This window comes from Notolepis coatsorum (assembly GCF_963971535.1).
Source record: "Notolepis coatsorum genome assembly, chromosome: 1".
Lineage (NCBI taxonomy): Eukaryota > Metazoa > Chordata > Actinopteri > Aulopiformes > Paralepididae > Notolepis > Notolepis coatsorum.
The window spans coordinates 125890506-125915034 of NC_140165.1; the positions used below are offsets into that span (position 1 = coordinate 125890506).

Sequence of the window (24529 nt, forward strand, 5' to 3'; positions counted from 1 at the left end):
CTACCACACTACAGACGGTTAGCCCTTTCACTACCACTCTGTTGTGTGGTTGTGAAAGGGTTAACCCTTTGTCGTGTGGCAGTGAAAGGGTCAACCTTCTGTATTGTCGCAGTGAAAGGGTTAACTCTTTGGTAGCGTGGTAGTGAAAGGGTTAAAACGCAATTCATTAGCATCTATTGGTCAGTTTAAATCTTTAATAGCAAACCACTTCGCCACGGTCTGCAGTTGTTTTTAATCATTTAAAAATTTTAATAGCTTGACTTTCTGTTTCTATATACATTTAATTTTTGTATTTATTATGTGTTGTATTTCTCAACGACGTTGTAAATGAGAGCTCTCAATGATCCTTCCAGATGAAATAAAGATTGAATGAATGTTTCATGTGATATTCAGAAATCTACTTTTACTTTACTAGCACAAGCTAGTGCTCTGGAAGCCAACACACGGGCACCAACCCAGAGGCCGTCCCACGCCAACAGACGTGGACGTACTGAGGAAGGACGCAGGAGTGGAGACCTCTACGGAACTGGCCGGATGTATGGAGGACCGCAATGATTGGAATCTCCGCTGGCGAACCTGTCTGATGACGACCAAATGATGAATACTTTGGCCAAAGAGCAGTCTATGAAGCCGGTTTGTAATGAGGGCTTGGTTCTCTGGTAATCGCCGTACAAACATCAGCGAAGCCACTGTTGAATGAAGGGGAAGCATGAAACGGTGTTCTTGATCTGTGTTGATTTGGAGGTGATTTAACCATGATTTAGGCGTGATTTAGGCGACATGTCGCCATTGACTCCCATTCATTGCATTCCATTTTCAGCTATGTCTTAAGACTGCCCTACAACGGCGGTTAGGTGGCGTAGCGGAGATTGCCTTCGTCACCAACCCCGAAGCTGTGAGCTGGATTCGCCTGTTCGAATCCAGCTCACAGCTCCGGGGTTGTCACCAGCTTGGCTGGCCGTTCACACTAATACAATTGGCTGTATTAGAGGGTGGGAGAAGCTGGCGGGGTGGGTCCGGGTCGTTGTAAACAGCGACTCCTACAGTTTGGTCGGGGCGCCTGCTAAGCGCGGATAGGATCCGAGTGGGATAATGTGATCCTTCCACACGCTACGCCCTCTCAGGGAGGATCCGTGCTGCCAGGTGAAAAGAAGCGGTTGATTGGCTGGACGTGTGTCGGAGGAAGCACGTGATAGCCTCCACTCTCCCAGATGATCTGACTGTGGGGGGTAAGTGCGCAGCGACCAGGAAGGGATTGGGAATTGGCATACGACTAACATTGGGATGGGAGAAAAATCGGAGGAAAATGGAGGGGGAAAAAGATCAATAAAAAAAAAAAGACTGCCCTACAACTTTAGCGCTCATGCTAGCAGTCGTTCTGTAAGAGGAGAGGTGTTAACAAATGGGATTCTCATTTTGGAACCGTAATAAACCGTAATGCTTCACGGTCTGCCTCACATCTTACGTCGTCATATGAGCCCAGAAAAGCAGTGGTTGTGAGGTCCCTGCTATGCAGGATATATACAACGGACTGTATATATATATATATACCAGCAAAGCCTGCAAGATTATTAAGGACCCTGACCACCCCAACCACAAACCGTTTCAACTGTTGCCATCCAGCAAGGCCTGGACCAACAGACTCCAGGACAGTTTTTCCCCCAGACGGTCAGACTCGAACAGGCAGACAATACTGACCTGCACATACCGCTGATTTGCACACAGTAGCCTACACAGTACACTACTCTAATTTGTTATTGATATGCTGCTATTTAAATCGTTTTTATTGTATACGCCGTTCTTATTGCGTCTGTACCAGTGTGGATGTTGTTGCTTCTGCAGCAGAGGAGCCAAGAAACAGGACTTTCACTCCTCTATACTGTAAAAAAGGACAGGGGCGCGACAAATACAACTTGAAACTAAGGCTGTCAAAGTTAATGCGATATTAACCCGTTAAAGCACAATTCCTTTAGCAGAGAGAGAGAGAGAGAGAGAGAGAGAGAGAGAGAGAGAGAAAGAGAGGTGGGACAGATATGAGGAAGGGGCAAGAGAGAGAGCTGGGAGAGTGTGTGTGTTTGAGAGAGGGGGGGGTGAGTCATGATGGTCATCCTTTTGTGTTAACACATTGAGCGCCACGCCTGTTTTTCCTTTTTACCGGCTGAATGCCACCATCGGCGCCAATGTTAACGTTAATATCGCCTAATCTATGTTTTAAATTATGGCTATGTGTCTAATCTGCCCATCGCATTATCAAAGACTATTTTCCAGTCAGTGCTGTCAAGGCAGATTGTTTTTTTATCGCGTCGTTTCCGTTTCAGAGCAGTTAGAAAAGCCCCCCGTTTTGATATAAAAAACAGCCCATTCTGGAGCATTCTATGAAAATCGTCTTTTAGTGGAATATTCCACAACGTTGATATTCGTCTGCCTTTTTATGAATCGTTTTCAAATAAACGCTAGATGATCAATATTATACGTGCACGCAAGCACATTACGGCCGCGCACGGATAATCGCCTCGTTGATTTCCTCTCGGACTTTTACAGTGAAACCGAAAGAAGACATTTCACAAAACAGCCTATATCTTCATCAAACTTACTCTGATTATCCTAACACTGATAACATAGAGTCCTTACCTGACATCAGATGGTATCCAACTGGTATATTCCAATTCCTGATCACCATTCGAAAAAATCGATACGTGTATGGATCCAACGCGATACTGTAGAACTCCATGATCAGCGGGGATCTGAGGTTCCAGAATGAACTGTGGTAACCCCGGCTGGATCAGTGGACTGGAAAATGTGGAGTACCGGATTTTTTTCCCCATTCATTTTCATTGAGTCCATTCCAAAATCACTTATGTCATCTGGGAGACGACAGGGGGCGCTTTTTTCCACAGTGATCGCCGGCGCCGCTCGGCTATACTCGGGTAGGCTCGGGTGATGCAATAATTTTTTGTTAAAAGAAATAAAAAATAAAAAATCAGAGAAATCTCGTGAGTGGCTTTCAACCACCTATAAAAAAAACACGAGAAATCTCGTGAGTGGCACGGAAAGAGTTAAATGGCTGCATAAAGCAAGCATTTGTTGATCTTGAAAAAGATCCGTTTAAGGCAGATTTAGAACAGATAAAAAATATGCGATTAATTTGCGATTAATCGTGAGTTAACTATGGACAATCATGCGATTAATCAGATTAAATATTTTAATCAATTGACAGCACTACTTGAAACACAAAACGAACGTGAAGCACGCGGCCAAAAACGGGAGCAAAATCACAGAGGGAAGTCATCCTCACCGGAACTGTTGAATGCAAACCAGATTGGCTTTCATCACAAACGGGACGTTCTCATGTCTGCTGCTCATGAAGTCCTCCAAGGTCCTCTTGAAGCTGCAGTGGAACCAACAAACATTCACCAGTGTGATTAGAACACGTACATAGGACCACGGACGAGACTAGAATGAGTTCTCATTGGAATACAATGTCATATACTGCTCCCTACTTTTTTTTACACTTTTTAACACTACACTATATTTGATCTATTTATTACTAAAATATGTTCACTACATCCCTACCTCATTTTAGCATTCAGCATTTTGTACTTCCTTTTGTACTTTTTTAGTTTTGTATATTGTATATTCTGTATAGTGTTTGGTCTTTATTCTTTTTATTTGTTTTACTGTATGAAGCACAATCTCAGGAGGCTCATACAGAACCAAGCATTTCACTGTAATGTACATGTACATACGTGACAAATAAAACAAAACTTGAAACTTGAACATGATATGACCGATTGATGATTATGATTGATTGATTCTTTAATTTCCGTGTCACACACACACAAAGTGTCCAACCCTCATGGGTTTATAAGACACAGAAGATACTGTTGCAGTGTTCCATTGTTCCATTACATTTCAGTTAATTATCTAAATACAGATAAAGAAACACTGTGCGGCCAGGAAATGCATATGAGTGACATGGGAATCTGATTCCACTATCCTCATTGATTGACGGTCATCAGAAATTAACTGTATTTTCTGTGGCATTAAAGTCGGTCTCTAGGGCTAGTGGTGATGTCTGTCCTCTAGGTGGGATTAAACCTGCTGGTCTCTAGGACTAGGACTAGTTTGTGGGGCGGCGTGGCTCAGGGGTAGAGCGGGTCGTCCAATGATCGAAGGGTTGGTGGTTCGAATCCCGCTCAAGCCCGTGTCCATCCCACTGCCGTTGTGTCCTTGGGCAAGACACTTAACCTACTTGCCTCGTATGAATGTGTATGCATGTGAATGAATGTTGGTGGTGGTCGGAGGGGCCGTAGGCGTTGATTATTCGCCACGCTTCCGTGAGTCTGCCTCAGGGCAGCTCTGGCTGCAATTGTAGCTTACCACCACCGGTATGACTGTGTATGAACGAATAATGGACTCTGTAAGCGCTCTGGGGTCACTGGGGTGTCACGAAGAGCGCTATATAAATCCAATCCATTATTATTATTATTATTGGTGATGTCTGTCCTCTAGGTGGCATTAAACCTGCTGGTCTCTAGGACTAGTGGTGATGTCTGTCCTCTAGGTGGCATTAAACCTGCCGGCCTCTAGGGCTAGTGGTGATGTCTGTCCTCTAGGTGGCATTAAACCTGCTGGTCTCTAGGCCTAGTGGTGATGTCTGTCCTCTAGGTGGCATTAAACCTGCCGGCCTCTAGGGCTAGTGGTGATGTCTGTCCTCTAGGTGGCATTAAACCTGCCGGCCTCTAGGACTAGTGGTGATGTCTGTCCTCTAGGTGGCATTAAACCTGCCGGCCTCTAGGGCTAGTGGTGATGTCTGTCCTCTAGGTGGCATTAAACCTGCTGGTCTCTAGGGCTAGTGGTGATGTCTGTCCTCCTCTAGGTGGCATTAAACCTGCCGGCCTCTAGGGCTAGTGGTAATGTCTGTCCTCTAGGTGGCATTAAACCTGCTGGTCTCTATAACTAGTGGTGATGTCTCTCCTCTAGGTGGCATTAAACCTGCTGGTCTCTAGGACTAGTGGTGATTTCTGTCCTCCTCTGCGGTGGCATTAAACCTGCTGGTCTCTAGGGCTAGTGGTAATGTCCCTGATGGAATCTGTGCACATAATTTCTACATTGTTATTTATTTAGAGCATTTTATTATTTATTGTTGTAACACACCACACAAAATAAATCGCATGATCATGTATTGTGTTTTTAAATTATTCAATTATCTGGCCAGTAAATATGATCAAACTCCTCTGACTTCGTCTGTTCTTTCCAAAGACCCAGAGAGACGGGACAGTAATATATATATTTGTGGAAAAGGCTCCCTCTTGTCTAGTAATATTACACTCTTATACTAAACACCGATCGGTAGATTTGGTACCGATTGTTCTAGAGTGAATCGGTACAGAGTTCGGTACCCAACACAAATTCTAAATATTTTGCTTATGGCAACAATAGTGACTTCTAAATCAAGTTTGATTGTTTTGACGTGTATTTCCGGATGTCTGGACCACGGATAAACACAGCAACACCCACTGTATGTGTGAGTTGGGCGGGCAGGCAAACACTACCGTATCAAGAAGCCTTCCAGCTGACGGGCGATTCTCTGGACTTTACGCTGGCTGCTCAAAATAGACTTGGCCTCTCTGGTAGCGCCGTCCACTGCCTGTCGCCAAGAGGAGTGACACACACAACTCAACGAAACAATCATATTTCAAATGTGTCCGGATGGCAGACTTCAGTACTGTTAGTATAAAATCTCCTGTTTAATCATCTTCCCTTTATTAATTTGCTTAGATTTTTTTGTACACGTGATCCCAAGAAGGTGCTGAATCTTTCATGTCTGGTCATTTTTAGCGTGGCGTTATTCAAAGATGAAAAAAGAAAATAAAGCAGCCCACAGGAATTACACTCCCATCATCATGCATAATGTATGGTGTTATAATGGTGGAGGATAATGTGAATAACACACCACTTAAAAAAATATTTTTTTGCCAAAAAATACAAAAGAATTTCTTAACTTTTGATATGCTGGTCCAGAAAATATTCTTCCAGTAGACTACTGAATTAATTAATTACTTAGAGCTTCATTATACATTTAGTCAGGGGAGTGTCATGGTTTCTCCATAGAGCTCCATTATACTTTTAGTCAGGAGAGTGTCATGGTTTCTCCATAGAGCCCCATTATACTTTTAGTCAGGTGAGTGTCATGGTTTCTCCATAGAGCTCCATTATACTTTTAGTCAGGAGAGTGTCATGGTTTCTCCATAGAGCTCCATTATACTTTTAGTCAGGGGAGTGTCATGGTTTCTCCATAGAGCTCCATTATACGTTTAGTCAGGGAAGTGGCATGGTTTCTCCATAGAGCTCAATTATACTTTTAGTCAGGAGAGTGTCATGGTTTCTCCATAGAGCTCCATTATACTTTTAGTCAGGAGAGTGTCATGGTTTCTCCATAGAGCTCCATTATACTTTTAGTCAGGGAAGTGGCATGGTTTCGCCATAGAGCCCTGTTGTACTTTTTAGGTAGGGGGCAACTCAGTCACGTGATTCAGCGGGTGTTGCTGATTGGCTCGAACGCGGTATGTTTATAAACAAGAAACCCATTTATAGACTTGACCCACAGATCTTCACATAAATGTGTTAGGGTTTTCAAAATTGAGGTGGAATAGCTTATAGCTTAGCATTCAGATGGTTAGCTGCGACCAGCAGCTCTATAGCTTGCTCTGTTGGCTGCTCCACAAAAGTATCCCCACGGTCAAGTGTGAGGGTGTGTGTGTGTAAATATGTACATTGTTTGTGTGAGAGTGTGTGTGTGTGTGTGTGTGTGTGTGTGTGTGTGTGTGTGTGTGTGTGTGTGTGTGTGTGTGTGTGTGTGTGTGTGTGTGTGTAAATGTGTATATTGTTTGTGTGAGGGACGGTGTGTGAGGGTGTGTGTGTGTTGTACTTTTTACTCCACTACATTTATCTGAAGCCATCAGTTACTAGTTACTTTGAAGAAAAATATTTTGCATAGAAAACATGGCAAAAATGTGACAGTTGTACAGTAAAGATCTCATGCATTATTCGGATGTTCATTCATATGTCACACGTCAGTCCAGGGACCTGCATACCTTATTGTTGTACTTCTCTTAGGCAGTTTTCAGTGAGGTATAGAGGGTCCAATCTTTGCAATGCAGCTTATCCTATGCTTTGTGTGAGGGTGTGTGTAAATATGTACATTGTTTGTGTGAGGGTGTGTGTGTGTAAATATGTACATTGTTTGTGTGAGGGTGTGTGTGTGTGTGTTAATATGTACATTGTTTGTGTGAGGTGTGTGTGTGTGTGTGTGTGTGTGTGTGTGTGTGTAAATCTGTACATGTGTAGATGCATGCGCGTACCCGGTCATATCTATTGCAGATTTGCGCTTGTTTAAAGGAACACACCAACATTAGAGGAAATGCTCTTACCGTCTTCTCCAGAGTCAGACGAGAAGATAGACGCCAAGTTCCTCTCTGTGCGTCCCGTAGAAAGCTGCAGGCTAGCCTAGCTTAGCACAAGTGAATGGAAGTGGATACGGACCAGCTAGCCTATCTGCTTGCCAAAAAAACAGTTTTAAGCTAGGCTAGCTGATCCGTGAGTAACAGGGAAATACAAGAGTATCAGGGTCACCAGCAGGGGTGTAAAAAGTACCCAGAAATTATACTTAAGTGAAAGTATGGGTACCATCTACCCCGGACTGCTACCTTGACGTGGTGGGGTGGCTTGCGTGCCTCAAGGACCCTGTGAGCTATCTCGGCAGGGGCTCAAAGTTTAAAGCCCCTGGCAGGTTCAACCAAGCCGGGCAGGTCACAGGGGAGGGGCCAGACAAAAAGCAGCACTGGTCCTCCAGGTTGGGGGTTGAGCGTGGGGCTAACAACCCTACCCCGGAAAACAAACAACTGTTACAGAAACTGCAAAACACAAACCACAAAACCTGGGGTCCAAGAGAAGCTCTAGCCAAAACACTGGCACTATGACGGCAGCAGATGAAAGCCCAACTCGGGAAGTCTGTTGCTTGAAGATGAGTCTTCTAAGACCCCGAACCATGATCCGTCTTGGAGCATGGAATGTCCGTACTATGTTTGAAACGTCAAAGACAGCACAAGTCATCAGAGAAATGCAGAACTATAAGTTGGACATCCTTGGTGTGAGCGAGTGTAGATGGACTGGTTCAGGCCGCAAGGTGACAAAAGAGGGCTCAACTATCCTTTTCTCTGGAAAAGATGATGCACACTCCAGCGGTGTAGCACTTATCACAAGTAAGGAGAGATCCAAGTCTCTCACGGAATGGGAACCCATCAGTGATAGACTGCTCAGAGCAAGATTTGACTCCCGATACTGTAAAATGACCATCTTACAGTGTTACGCCCTTACAAACGAGGCAGAGGAGGAGACTAAGGACGACTGGTACGAGCAACTGCAATGTGCAGTCTCCAAGGTCCCACAACATGACATGCTACTGATTATGGGAGATTTGAATGCCAAAGTTGGAAATGATAACATCGGGAAAGAAGATGCAATGGTGCGGCATGGCTGCGGAACTATCAATGACAATGGAGAGAGGCTTGTTGACTTCTGCATTAACAACAGATGCACAATAGGTGGAACCATCTTCCCCCACAGAGACATCCACAAACTAAGCTGGAGATCCCCAGATGGGCATACGGTCAACCAGATTGACCATGTCATTGTCAACAAGAAATGGCAACGATCTCTTCTGGATGTCAAAGTCGACCGGGGGGCGGATGTTGGCAGTGACCACCACCTGGTGATAGCCAAGATCAGGCTAAAACTCAGAGCAACACGCAACACCCAACACCAAACAGTGACGCAAAGTGTTTGACATCAACAAGCTTCTTGCACCAAAAGTCCAAAAAGAGTTCACCATCGAGCTTAGAAACCGCTTCAGTGCACTGGAAGATGAAGATGGAGAAGAAAATGGAGATGTTGAGAAAACATGGGGGAACATCGCAAAAGTATACAAAGAAACAGCAGAGAGTGTCATAGGCTTTAGAAAGAAAGGAGACAAACAATGGATAACACCTCAGACATGGACAAAAATCGATGAGAGGAAGAAAGCCAAAGACAAACTGCTGAGTGCAAAGTCACCCAGGCTAATTGAACGTGCAAAGAAAGAGTACAAGGTGAAAGACTTAAAGATCAAGAGGAGTGCCCGAAGGGATAAGAGAGCCTTTGTGGAGAACCTGGCAAGTGAAGCAGAGACGGCTGCAGCTAAAGGACAACTCAGTATAGTGTACTGTATAGGATCACTAAACAGCTAAGCGGTCCAAGGAACATCTACACTAAACTAGTTAAGGATAAACAAGGTAAACTGATAACAACTGAAAGGGAACAAGCTGAAAGATGGGCTCAACACTTTGAAGAAGTGCTCAATGGACCAGAACCTGAAGAGCCTGCAGATCCAGAACCTTTGGATGACATCGCTATTAACACCGATCCTCCATCTCAAGCTGAAGTACAAACGGCAATCAAGGATATGAAGCGGGGAAAAGCCCCTGGAATCGACATGCTACATGCAGAAATGTTGATGGCAGATATCACCACAGCCTCCAGGGTGCTGACCGACCTCTTCGCCAAGATATGGGAGCACAATGCCATACCAAGGGAATGGAGCAAGGGCCTTATATCGAAGCTTCCTAAGAAAGGTGACCTGAAAAACTGTGACAACTGGCGAGGCATAACACTTCTGTCCGTCCCTAGTAACGTTTTTTGCAGAATCCTTCTTAAGATATTTGATAGTGCCATAGATGTCAAGCTAAGAGATGAACAAGCAGGATTTCGCAAAGGTCGAGGTTGTATCGATCAAACGTCATCGAACAGTGTATTGAGTGGAACGCCCCCTTGTATATTAACTTTATCGATTTTAAGAAGGCATTTGACAGTATTCATCGCGAGAGCCTATGGAAGATCCTAAGGGCATATGGAATACCTTCCAAAATAGTCAACATCATTGGAAAATTCTATGAACACTTTGAATGCAGTGTCATCCTTGATAACACCTTGACAGAGTAATTTCCCATTAAATCTGGAGTAAGACAAGGCTGCATCCTCTCCCCTATTCTGTTCCTGATTACCATCGACTGGGTTATGCATCAAACTACATCAGACCGTCCCCGTGGAATCCAATGGACCCTGTTCTCCTTTATGGAAGACCTTGACTTTGCAGACGATCTGGCAGTCATGTCATCCACTCGTAGCCACCTCCAGGAGAAGTCTGACCGGCTAAGCAATTATGCAAAGCAAACTGGTCTCTACATCAACCAGAAAAAGACCCAGGTGATGTGCATCAATGCCCCAACAGCACCTCCAATCACCATCAATGGAGAGGCGTTGGAATGTGTAGAAGACTTTACATACCTCGGAAGCCTCATAAGCAGTGAAAGTGGAACGCAAAAAGACATCAAGACGCGTCTCAACAAAGCAAGAGGTGCTTTCAGCCAACTTCGCAACATCTGGAAGTCTAAACAATATAGCCTTAAAACCAAACAAGTAAGTATGGGTACCATCTCAAAATCGTACTCAAGTAAAAGTCAGAGTATCTGGCTAAAAACACACTTAAAAGTAAAAGTCAAAAAGTTTCTACTTTTAAATGTACTTAAGTACTAAAAAGTTAAAGTAAAAACTTTTTTTCTGACTGTCTATTCTTCTGATAGCAGGTGTTTAATCAAAGATCCCCGCTTTCTAGTCTTACACAAGGACCAATCAGCATGGGTATGGGCGGGTTCATTTTCCATTGATGGGGATTTGATTGGCTGTTTTTAAATAAAGAGCGGCCGCAGGATTAATAACGTTAACGTTAGTAAAAACTAAAAAATATGTTTTTTTTCTCTGAAATGTAATTGAGTAAAAGTACAAGTATACAAACCTAATAATACTTGAGTAAAGTACAAATCCCCCAAAACAGTACTTAAGTATTGTAACAAAGTACAATTACTCAAGTACTTTACACCCCTGCTTCCCAGTGTGCTGTGTGAATGTTCACTTTTTCATGTTGGTGTGGATATAGCCTTTCAGCCCCGTTATAATTTGACTCCACAAATCCTATATTGGTGCCGATATTGGATCCTCCACAGGGACTTCCTGGTGAAAAGAGAAGACTGGATGCCAGAGGAGCTCCAGGCCAGGTGTATGAGCCCCGTCACGGCCCTGAGGGACTGTGTATACCAGGGGTGGCCAACCAGTCGGAGAGCCACAAAAATTACTGTGGTGCCACAAAGAGCCACACCATATACTGTACCAGCGTTTCTCAACCTTTTTTTCAGTCACGGCACCCTTCATGTGTTTATAGGTCCCACCCTCTAGCCTCTGATGTTGCTAATGTCTTTTTTATTTGGGCCTCACAGGGTTAACCTCTTAAGCCCGAGCGGTCCGGTACTGGACCGCAAATGACATCAGGCCATAAATCCATCTCTACAGAATGTATGAATTAATGTTGCGTTTTCTTTTCAAATGTAGCCAAGAGTAAAAACCCTAACCCTGTCAAAACGGCAGCCAAAGTGTATATTTTCAGCATTACGTTTGTTTACCAATGATTGTAACTGTTATTAGTGAAATATATGATTATAGAAATCTCAGGGCATTGAGTCGGAAACCGGCGCATATTGACGGGAGGAGGTGGCGCAGCCAAAAGTGAGTGTAGTATTTTGAAGGAAGAGACCCAGGGCTTTTGATGGACTTTTGAATTTCGAAAAACTACCCTACCCAGCTCACGCCAGCCCCTATCAATCATCTGACTTCTGGATTCACTTTTTTATTTCTCTTATTTTTCGGGATTATCTCCCACAAACCTGAACGTTATTGCCATAATAGAGAACACAGTTAGTTTCTCTACCTTTTTGTGAGCGTCTAGCAAAAAAACGGCGTTGGAATCTGATGAAAGATTTGAGAAATTTACATTATAAAAAAGTAACTGTACTTGTGAATCATGCCTGGTGATGCTAAATCCAGATTGAATTCTGCCATTGGAAAGGGGAGCTTTGGCCCGATCCATAGATGTGCAACTTGGCCATAATAAGGTCATTTATAGGCCTGATATTCTATAATCATATTTCAATGATTCAGTACTGTATCTACAAAACCTTCTGTTTAATCATCTTCCCTTTATTAATTTGCTTAGATTTTTCAGGTCTGGTCAATTTTAGCATGGTGTTATTCACAGTCAAAGATATATATATATAATTTAATTGATATTCTCCTTTGGTTCATTACAATTTACTCAAGCCTAGTAACATACACAATATTTCTGACACTGGGAATACATTCCCTGAGATCCATAGATGTCCCTAGAATAAGATACCAAGAACATGCAAATGAACCATTTAAAAAATAAAGTCTGTAAATGTTTATTCTACGTCTTATGGAATGAATAACAAAAAAAGAAAAAATATTATAATTTTTATTTTTCTTTTATTTATTTTTTTATGGAGGGAGGAACCACACATTGGCGGGCAAAGAGCTGCATGCGGCTCGCGAGCCGCGGGTTGGCCACCCCTGGTGTATACGGATACTTCACTGGCCCCATCCAGGTGGAGCTGAAGGTGGGACCAGACACAGAGGCTCCGTAGGCCTACTCGAGTAGAGTTTCGGTTACTTTGGTTGAAATGTGGCTTAAAGGTTTTCTTTCTAGGACCACTAGCCTAGCTGTTGGACAAAAACACCTCTCCCGGAGCTTTAAGCTAGGCTAGTGGTCCGTATCCGCTTCCATTCATTTGTGCTAAGCTAGGCTAGCTTGCGGCCGGATAGCTTTCTACTGAACGCACAGAGAGGAACTTGGTATCTATCTTCTCATCTGACTCTGGAGAAGACGTGAACACATTTCCTATAATGTCGGCGAGTTCCTTCAAACTAAATAAACGAATGGGGGTTTTAATGAGCTCTGGCAGAGTCCTCTCTCTCTCTCTCTCTCTCTCTCTCTCTCTCTCTACCTGTATCACATCTATGGCCAGGGGGCAGAAGCAGTATTTGTCGATGGTTTCAGGCTTCTTCCCACTCAGCCAGCTCTCCTCCTCCTTCCTCAAAGATGTTGACATCCAGGTCTTCACCTTTTCCTGTGAAAAGCACAAGGAAACGGTCACCTAAATAACCACGTCACAGATCCAAATCCCCTTCTCCCGTGGGCAGTGGTGGAAAGAAACTAAGTATTTTTTTTACTCAAGTATTTTTACCCAAGTACAATTTTGAGGTACTTGTACTTGACTTGGGTGTTTTCATTTTAGGGAACTTTGTACTTTTTCAAAGTAAATATTGTACTTTTTACTCCACTACATTTATCTGAAACCATCAGTTACTAGTTACTTTGAAAAAAAAAGATTTTGCATAGAAAACATGCCAAAAACGTGACAGTTGTACAGTAAAGATCTCATGCACAGTGTTGTACAGTAAATATATCATGGATAGTGTCATAAAGTACAGTAACCTGCAATGTGGAAGATTCTGTTTCCATCACAGGAATTTTCTGTAACGGCAAGGGGTCACCTGCCACATAATGGTTGAGAATTCCTGTACTGCTTGTTTTTTACCTCTTTGCCTGCAAGATATTGGTCCTCCAGCAGATTTAGGTCATCTTGAGAAAGCAGACACCCCAAACTAGCAGTCTTGATGCATCCCTCCAGTTCTTTATGCTTTAATATATCACTGTAATAGTCAGACAAGGAGAAAACATGATTATGTAGTTATGACCAGGGGAAACACTAATAGAATAGAATAGAAATACTTTTATTATCCGAGGGAAATTTGACGCTGCAAATCGCTCAACATTTAAACATTTAGACAGAACGGGTCACAAATAAGAATAACAAAACAAATCAAATTGCCTAAGATAAGAGTAGAATAAAATAGAATAAGAATGGAATAGAATATACAGTAAATAAATACAGTAAAAATATACCGATGTCTACAGTAGGTGTAATATTGCACAGTGCTGTTTCAAAAGTAAGAGTAATTATTGTGTAGTTCTGAAAAAGTGAAAACACAAAGTGATGGCAGTTGGATTCAAACCTTAAAAGGGGAACTTCATCCATTTTAGAGAGAAGCACCCTTGAATTTGTGATCATGGCTACTAGATAATGCATCACCACCCAAGGGTGCTCTGTCCAACCAACAGTTTCTTCCCCTTCGAATGCATATATATTTTTTTATAATCTCTTTCTCTTAACACATTGACCGCCGGGGGTTGTGGCCATCTTATACCCCTCTCTGCCACCGTTAAAAGCCTATGGAGATGTTTACCTTCTTCTTTTTTTAAATTGTATTGTTATATTGACATTACTATGGCCCATTCAACATCGATTATCTATCGTTCAGGATGCGGGAACGTTATATTTTTTCATTCATACATTGTTGTGTTAATACCTTCGAGAATATAAGTGTTTTTAATCTTTTCTGCTGTAGTTCCAAAAACGCTAGTTATAGGCCCAAACGCATAGATTATCGATTCAAATGTATATGATCGGTATACATTATGCTTCATCATGCGTGGAGGAAATGTGGGGGGGGGTCGTTTATAATTCCTTGATCATCAGTAACGTCTTTATGTAGTATGGGTGATATATTGATCAGATGGTTTGCAGTGAAATTAATAAGCAATCGGGCTGAAAATAACGTTACTGTTCTCTTACCGTGGGCCGATGAGACTGACAGTGAAAGATCCCAATTATTCGACGCCGATCGCCTAGGTCCATTTCCGGTTTGTATGGCGCAATAAACGCCGAAATCATATCGATTATTAAGTTTAGAAAGCGATCCATATGTACTATAGTGTCTGTCAGGAGTCCCGTAGCGAGATGTGACTGCCGGAGGAATTTCCTCGATGCACCGATGACATTTCCGGTTTTTGCGAGAGTGTAACTCGCCCGACCATCCACCAGGCGGCGGTATTGAGCCATTGCAGTCCCATCTAGGGTCCCGCTAGGCCAGGGCATCGGGAGTTGGGTGGAGGAATTATGAATGCCATGGCGAAAAAATTTAATATTGATCTAAAAAACGCTGTACAGCGATGTTGGCGGTCAACGCATGGCGGGCAATAACGCTGAAAAGCGATTTTGGCGACCAATGTGTTAAACAGTACTGTATATCTGTATGTCATGTATGTCATACATTTCTTGATTAATTGAAAATGGGGAACCCTGATGTAAACAAGATGAAAGTATTTTTCTGGTCTGCATCCCCTTAACAATTGTTTGTATTGAGCCGTACTGTATTCTACCCATTCTGCAATCTGTTAATAAAGTTTTCAATCAATAAATTAATCAATCAACCTTTTTCCCAAGGAGCATATATGAAAACATGTAGGAGCACACAAAGAAATTTAGGAGCACAGTGAAACATTTTCAAGTAACAGAGTTTATGAACAAACTATTTATTACATGCATGCGTGTGCATACTAAGAGACAATAACATATTCTGTTACAGCTGATGAGCTATATACTATAGCTACTGTCAATCAATATCTTCCTTTTGAATGAGAGAGAGAGAGAGAGAGAGAGAGAGAGAGACTCTCTCTCAGCCCCTCTTCCCTCACTATTGTATGCCTCTGAGGCTGAGCGTTTCCAGGGATAGCTTATAGTAGTTAGCATTAGCAGGTTAGTTTAGTTAGAAGTAGGGCTGGGCGATAAAACGATAACGATAACTATCGCGATAAATTATTTCCTCGAAATAAACATGAAACGTGGTCGCAAAGTTTCGATATATCGATTTTCCAAGCTTGGATATGAGCACACGCACTAACAACCAATCGGTGAAGGAGATGGCCGATAGAGGAAGGAGACCCGGAAGGAGGTAGGACTCGGTAAACAAGGCTGGCTATGGCTAATTAGCTTGCACGCCGCTATTTCACAGGTTACCTGCCGAGTTGGTGTGTGTTTTGAATTCTGAGGGTAACTGTTATAGTAGTGTGGGGTATACGGTGGACGTCGTTGCAATGAATTGGGCGGAACAGAGTATTTTAGGGTCATTTTTTAGTACATTGTCATGAAATACTCCGCTTGGAAACGGGGCTGGCTATGGCTAATTAGCTTGCACGCCGCTATTTCACAGGTTACCTGCCGAGTTGGTGTGTGTTTTGAATTCTGAGGGTAACTGTTATAGTAGTGTGGGGTATACGGTGGACGTCGTTGCAATGAATTGGGCGGAACAGAGTATTTTAGGGTCATTTTTGAGTCATGAGATACTCCGCTTGAGATACTCCGCTCTGCTAACGTGCGCGGACTGATGACGACATCAATTCGACTCTCGAGACATTCACAGCAGCAAAACAAGTCAGCCCGCGTATCGGCGCCGGGCATAATAAGTTAATTAAACTTGACAGACATTATATCGACGATAATTATCGATATCGAGTTATATGAAAATAATTTTATAATTTTATCGCGATAACGTTTTTGGTCATATCGCCCAGCCCTAGTTAGAAGCTAACATTAGTTAAGGTTTTTACTTAGCATGACATGGGTATACTATACAGGAATGGCAAGGATGCAAAGCATGTTAGAACATTGGACCCGTTAATCGCAGAGTTTTCATTGCACATAGAAACAGCGTGACTCGCAAGATGAGTTGTTACAGAGCTGGTCCGCGCTGCTCTGCGTCTATTATGAAATGACCATTTAGCTTTGATACGCCAACTACGCAAAACTACAGTATTACTCGCAAAATGTGTGCTCCTAAATATTTTTTCGGTTCGCACAAATCGGTTTTTAGGGGGAAAATGCGAGTGAAATGCAAGCACTGTAGAGCCCCTGAACATCTGTGAATACTTAAAATGGGTGGAACGTCAATAATTGGACCACATGCCCTGAAGTTGTCACTCACTTGGGATAGTAGTCGTTCACCCAAAACAGCAAGTAAGTACAGTCGTCCAGGTCCAGTCCGGAGCGGGCCAGTTCTGCTAGGCGCACGGCAAAGGTATGCTGGTAAAGTCCGGCGTACAAATTGAGAATATCAAACTCCGGAGGGTAGCAGTGCTGCACGTCCCTGACGACGACAAGCAGGTCGTCCTTCAAGCACTTCCCCGTCCTGCACACCTCTCTCTTCAGAGACGTGGAGAGGCCGTCCACGCCGCCACTCGGGCCGTCCGAGGCCGCGTGCCTCAGCCTCGATTCCACCATCTTCCGGAGCAATATGTTGAGAGTGGTCCGGCATTTCTGAGGTCGCCACACGGGGGGCGCCGCCTGGCCCTCCTCCTCCTCCTCCTCCGGGCCTCCTCCTCCTCCTTCCCAGCGCCGGTCCTGCTGCTCCTGCTGTTCCACGGAGGTGACCGCGCTCCGAAGGCCCCGCAGCTGCTCTCCGGACGGCGCGGCGCTGCTGCTGCTGCTGAACGTGTTGTGAACGGCCATCCACACGCGCAGCAGCAGCTTCTCAAAGTCCCTCTGGAGTCTGTCCTCCTCCTGCTCACGGGAGGCGAGATGCTGGCCCCCCTCGGCCCCGTCCGCTCGCTGGCCGAAGAGCTCCTCCTCCCGGGAGATGAGCTGCTGGCTGGCCTCCGCCAGGAGGTTCCGTTTCAGGTTCTCCTCAAAATCCAAGACCACTTGTGGAAAGAAAAAGAACATTTCACATCAGGCTTAGACTATAGGGACAATTCCCAGGTAGTTCAAATCAAGTCCAAGGTCCAGGACCAGCAGGCTCAGGAACAGCGTCTTCCCCTCAGCTGTCACTGTATAGTTTGTATAGATAGAATATACATTGTGTGTGTATTATGTTTAGTTTATATAGTTTAGTTTATAGTTTTAGAGCCGGGAAAAACAAGAATCTCTTGTTTTTCTGAATGTATGTACATTTTAAAAGCTGTGACAATAAAATTATCTGAATCTCACTGAACTCCTCGGTCTCAATCCCCCTCTGTCTCTCTCTTTCTCTCACACACACACACACACATATATATTTATCTATATCTGTATGAATAAATCTGAATATATTCCTGTTTACATGCCTATATACATATACCCACTCTGTGCACTGTACACGCTGTATATACTATATATACTGTATATATATGTGTGTATATATCCCATACCTACTCTTACTAGTTATACTGATGGCCAGTATGGCTTACTACCATAGTATGTTTATACTTGTATCACTGTACATAATAATACTGTACATACACCAGATTAGCATATTCACTCAGTAGCTTTGTTATATATATATTCCATGTAATCACTTGTTACACTGTATATTACTGTATATTACACACCTGTCCTGTATATTACTGTATATACACTATAGATTACACACCTGTCCTGTATATTACTGTATATATACTGTATATTACACACCTGTCCTGTATATTACTGTATATATACTGTATATACCACACCTGTGCTGTATATTACTGTAATACACTCTAGATTACACACCTGTCCTGTATATTACTGTATTCACTCTAGATTACACCTGTCCTGTATATTACTGTATTCACTCTAGATTACACCTGTCCTGTATATTACTGTATTCACTCTAGATTACACACCTGTCCTGTATATTACTGTATATTCATAGGCGGCGGGTGAGCTGGACATTAGGGTAGGCTATAGATGGGATGAGACTCGCGCGGAGCGTGCAAAATGTTCCCTTTTTTGCTTGCACGCAAACGGTGCTGTCCAGGTTCTGATGTCATACAATACACACACCCACGTCTACTAGGCTACTACAGCGAGCCCCACTCATTTCATATAGTGCAAATTAATTGTTCAAATGAAGGCATCCAATATGATTAACCATTGTCTTACCTTAATGCAACAAAAAAAATGCGACGTTTCGCGCATCAATGATCTTTTCTGCTTTAAGTTTGTCTGTGAGATCACTTTCAATGTGAAGCGGACTCAGAGTTGACTGTCTCTCCTGGCGCATATTGTTGTTCTTCTTAGCCAGTTTCGGATGCGCGTCATTGGGAAAGGCCATTCACAAGTTGCGGTGCCGACGGCAATGAAGGAAACGTTTTCCGTAATTTGGATCTCATCATGCTTTGAAAACAATGTACATAGTAGCTCTAAAAAGTTTCCACGGTTTGATTAACTCTGACTCAGTCTCATCATGCCCTCGGCCTCAGGTGATCCGTGTTATGCCCAGGCGGCATGTAACTTGGAATGGAGTTCCAGGTCTTGGCAGCTCTGACGGAGAGGGCTGATTTGCTAAATGTACGTGTCCTTAATGGAAATTAGCGTTAGGATTCGAATAGACGCCACCCGGTACAACAGTTCTGAACCGGAACGCGGAACTGCAAGTTTGTTGGTAAAAGACTACACGCGAACCTGGAGGTGAAACATCGGAAAGTGGGGGTGGGGCTAGACCAGGGGTGGCCAACCAGTCAGAGACTAAGAGCCACAAAAAAATGACTGTGGTACCACAAAGAGCCACACCATATACCAGCGTTTCTCAACCTTTTTTTTCAGTCACGGCACCCTTCATGTGTTTATAGGTCTCACCCTCTGGCCTCTGAAGTTGCTAATGTCTTTTTTATTTGGGCCTCACAGGGTTAAAAGTACCCTGTGAGACCCACGGTTGCAAAATTACAAAATCACTTTTAGCCATTTAAAAAAATAATGTTTATTTAAAAAATGTTAAAGGGGAACTATTTTACTATTTCTTTCACTATTTGGGCACTTTTACACAATTCCTGTGAGTCTATGGAACACCTAGGTTTTTTTCAAAAAAAATGCATTGTTTTGTATTTCTAATCAAGTACTAAAAACCGCATTTTTCTACCTCAAGATCTTAAGCCGTTTTGAGGCTGGGCTCCAACCACTGTGTGGCCTGGTGCCAACTGCCACATCAACTGCCACATTATTATGCAGCTGAGAAATCTCTGACATCACAGATATGCACATTTTCAGATGACTCAGTTCAGTGAGGGTGAATATTGTGAGAGGAGAATTGGAAGAATTCGCCAATATGAGAATTAGAGACATATATCCTATTAATATAAGTCCACATAGCTAAGAAACAATGGTAAACACTGAAAAAAGCCATTTATAAGATAGTTCCCCTTTAAGCACATGTATAGTCAATTGGTCCTGTTGTTCAGCCTCACAATGCTATTTGATAGTAAATGTGTTTATATGTCCCACCCTCTGGCCTCTGAAGTTGCTAATTTCTTTTTAATTTGGGCCTCACAGGGTTAACCTCTTAAGCCCGAGATATACAGTAAAAGTGTATATTTTCAGCATTATGTTTGTTTACCAATTATTTTAACTGTTATTAGTGAAATATAAGATTATAGAAATCTCAGGGCATTGAGTCGGAAACCGGCGCATATTGACAGGAGGAAGTGGCACAGCCAAAAGTGAGTGTAGTCTTTTGAAGGAAGAGACTCAGGGCTTTCAAATTTCGAAAAACTACCCTACCCAGCTCACACCAGCCCCTGTCAATCATCTGACTTCTGGATTTACTTTTTAATTTCTCTTATTTTTTGGGATTATCTCCCACAAACCTGAACGTTATTGCCATAAAACAGAACGCAGTTAGTTTCTCTACCTTTCTGTGAACGTCTTGCAAAAAACGGTGTTGCAATATGATGAAAAATGGTGGAGAAATTTACATTATAAAAAAGATGGCAGAATTCAGTACTGTATCTACAAAACCTTCTGTTTAATCATCTTCCCTTTATTCATTTGCTTAGATTTTTCAGGTCTGGTCAATTTTAGCATGGTGTTATTTACAGTCAAAGATAATTTTTTTTTTAAATAGAATTGATATTCTCCTTTGGTTCATTACAATTTACTCAAGCCTAGTAAAGGCGCTCCCATAGTCCAGCAGACTGTACACAGAGCAGACTCCGCGGATGTCCGCGCGGACTCTTGAGCTTTGATCTCAGCGGACAGCAGACCCACAGGTGCGACGCTCCTATTTTCTGAGGCGCGGACATCCGCGCCGCTGACTTGGTGTCACACAAAACGCTGCTCGGCGTTTTGGTTGACATCGAACTGCATTTAATGTGACGCCGCGTGAGCGATTGGTGGCGCGAGGAGAGAGATGAGCCCGTGAAGCGCGCTCTCTCTCTCTCTCTCTCTCTCTCTGTCTCTCTCTCTCTCCCTCTCCCTCTCTCTCTCTCCCGCTGATAATGTTCACTCTGATCTGCCAGTACAGTAGAACAGACAGAATTGTGGGAAATGTAGTAAAACTGGTGCGAGAAATGTAGGAAATAGACCGCGGACGTCCGCTGAGATCTGCTCGACTATGAAAGCTCAAAGAGCCGCGCGGACATCCGCGGAGTCTGCTCTGTGTACAGTCTGCTCGACTATGGGAGCACCTTAACAGACACACTATTTCTGACACTGATCCATATATGTCCCTAGATTCAGATACCAAGAACATGCAAATGGACCATTTAAAAAAAAATTGTAAATGTTTATTCTACGTCCTTATGGAATGAGTGACATAAAAAAAAAAAGTAATAATAAAAAAAAAAAAAGTAAAAAAAAAAAGTAAATTTTTTTTTTTTTTTTTTTTTATGGATGGAAGAGCCGCACATTGACGGGCAAAGAGCCGCATGCGGCTCGCGAGCCGCGGGTTGGCCACCCCTGGGCTAGACCATGGAGGATTTTGAAGACCAGACTGGCATCGGTTAGTTTGATGATGCGGCGTGATTGGTTACTGCCCGCAGTCTGGAATGTTAAAACGGCCACCACACCTACTGCCATTGACACCTTGGTCGGCCGACCCTTGCGTATTGTCACCACCGGGCTGCAGCAGCCCACACACACAATATCGTAGCCTAGGCTGCCTATAATAATGCGCAGACTGTGGCTGCTCGTTTGGGTCGGCATTGCCTCCCCTGGCCTTATATACGCGCCGCCTATGTGTATATTACACACCTGTCCTGTATATTACTGTAGATCAGTGGTTCCCAAACTGTGGTGCACGCACCCCTTGTGGTGCGCGAGTGCCCTCTAGGTGGTGCGTGACATGAAAAGGCTAATGGTGGTAAACAATTTTTAATTTTTCTTTTTTTTTTACAATAAAATTTCATTAAAATCTTAGTCAACCTTTAGTATTATGGATATTAAACATGCTGGCAGAGTACATGCATCCATGTTGTCGTGAACATTTGAATTAAATAAAGAAATTCCCTATCCATAGTCGCCGTGGGAAGAGATAAAATAAAAAATCAAATCTGTGCACGGAGACCAGCAACAATTTTTTCGAACAGAAACCCATTAGGGGGTGCGTCAGCTAGGTCGGGAGGTGACAGGGGGTGCACGGCCAAAAAAGTTTGGGAACCGCTGCTGTAACTGAGGGGTACAATTCCCTGACTGTATTGATAAGTATGGTATCATTAAACCACTACCGCTTTATGTACTTTAAAGGGGTTATGCACTGCTATTCCTAGCACTATTTTGGCAACTTTACACACTTCCTGTGAGTCTATGTAACACATCTGTAATTTTTATTCCAAAAATAATCATTGTTTTATATTTCTAATCTTGTACTCAAAACCAGCATTTTTCAGCCTCATGAAAGCAGGCTATTATGCTTTGAGTGACAGCCACCCACCAAATAGCTCCGCCCATCTCCCCGTCAGAGATTAGGTTTCAGGTTACATACAAATATGGTATGTCATAAATATAGAGATGTAGCAGTACTGTCTATCTATATATATGTTACCACTATTTGTAAAAGCCACAACCACGTTACCATATTTGTAATAATGTAAATCATTGTGTCGTTGTACATATTGTGTATACACCGTTAGAAGCTAACATAGCTTAGCTTGGTAGCTATTGTGCTAACAACATATCCCGACGTCCGGCTCGCTGGCCGGCATGCACGCCCGACACAAAATGGTTCTCTCCTCTCTGTACACCCCCGTCCCCACGGGTACCCTGCCGGGGAGCCCATGGACGCGACAACGGCGGCAGCCGTAGGGTGCTCGAGCCCGCCGTAACGCTAGTGGTACACAATAGCTATGAGCTAACTAACGCTACGGCCGCCGCTGTTGTCGCGTCCACAAGCTCCCCGGCAGGACACCCGCGAGAACGGGGGCACACAAGGAGGAGAGAACCACCCCAAATCGAGCACTCATGCCGGCCGACAAGCCGGACACCGCGGTTGTTGTTAGCACAATAGTAGCCCACTGTGATGCACCGAGTGGGCCACCATTGATCAACATGCAGCGATGTGTAGCTTGCATGATGCGTGTGCAGTGCTTTGCCACACAGGTCTGAGAAGAGGACCTGCACATGATAGCAACCGGGAGCGTTGCGGAGCATTCAGCCTGCTGGCTACCTAGATCCACTTCAACCAGCCGAGCGTCGGGAGCTCCAGCAGCTTGTCGATGTGCTAATAGCCTGGAGCCAGCTACCGTTAGCTTGCAGAGGCTATTAGCACACCGACAAGCTGTGTAGCCAGCAGGCTGAATGCTCCGCGACGCTGGTTGAAGTGGATCTAGGTAGCCAGCAGGCTGAATGCTCAACGACGCTCCCGGTTGCTAACGCCGGCCCCGGCTGGTGCTAAGTAGCTAGCGATCGCTCCCGAGTCCCGAGAGCTAACGCCGGTCTGTCTGTCGAAGACCGAGGGAACCGCATCAGGCTTCAGCTGATTAGTGATCTTCTGGACAAGCCTTCCACCCTGCAGGTAGCAAGAATGGAGGCGGGCATTACTAAAACCACAGAGCCAATCACATCACCGTGCGCTATAAACAGCGCCCTGTGACGTGCACCAGGTCGTCAAATCAACATGACCTGATTTACTAGAGGCAAAGAGGGGATGGGCTGTAGCTGAGGAATTCGCCAATATAGTATTTAGGCCCAAAAACACATTGATACGAACTCCTATTACTATAATACAATGCTAGAGACTGAAAAATGACATTTATAATGCATAGCACCTTTAATTACTGGCCATACAGTACATGATATATAAATATGATGAACACTTCCCACAATGAATCGGTTCCACACCAAGGTGTAATCAAGTATTTATTGCAGCAAAAGGTACATAATATACTTCTCTGTATTTTACTTTGGATGCGCTTATAAGGCAAAGGAATGTGCGTAGGCAAATCAATAATGAATGTCCATTCTCTGGTTACGCAGGAGGTAATTATACAACCTGAATCTTAGGGAATTATATCTATGGTACACTAGTAATATATAGCGGGAGATACTGGAAGGGTCCCCCCGGTTGTAAGCCAGCAGGGGTAGAGGATCTGTCGGTAGTAGAGAGTCTGGTCAACGATGACTAAGGAGACTCCAAGTACAGGAGACGGTGCAATAGTCTCTTGATCCACAGACGAATACAGCTGTTCTCCGTAGACTGTAGCTCCACAGTGAAGAAAGCTAGCCGGCCTCAGGCTCTCTGAGGCGCAGACTCGACTGGTCTCCTCACAGGGTAAATCCAACACGTGTAGGCGTCGGCGATTCTCCGCTCCATAAATCACAGGACCAAAACAAATATAATCCAGCCGCAAAGGGCTATGTAGTCGTCGGGTAGATTAATCCAGTGTACATGTCCACACGGTTCTCGTCTAGGTCTCCTCGGGTGAAAGCGCCATGAAAGCAGCCCAGCCTGGATA

General features: G+C 43.7%; 1 protein-coding gene across 2 annotated transcripts in view; it reads right to left on the bottom strand.

Moving 5' to 3' along the window:
* Positions 1 to 24529, bottom strand: part of tnfaip2a (tumor necrosis factor, alpha-induced protein 2a) — a 103595-nt gene that overhangs the window by 72334 nt on the left and 6732 nt on the right. For both annotated transcript variants that reach the window (XM_084320872.1, XM_084320871.1), the window contains exons 3-7: positions 16831 to 17545; positions 13545 to 13659; positions 12951 to 13073; positions 5556 to 5650; positions 3296 to 3388 (exon numbers count right to left, since the gene is read on the bottom strand). In XM_084320872.1, coding sequence (XP_084176998.1) covers positions 3296 to 3388; positions 5556 to 5650; positions 12951 to 13073; positions 13545 to 13659; positions 16831 to 17545 — 1141 coding nt within the window. The remainder of the gene's footprint in view (positions 1 to 3295; positions 3389 to 5555; positions 5651 to 12950; positions 13074 to 13544; positions 13660 to 16830; positions 17546 to 24529) is intronic.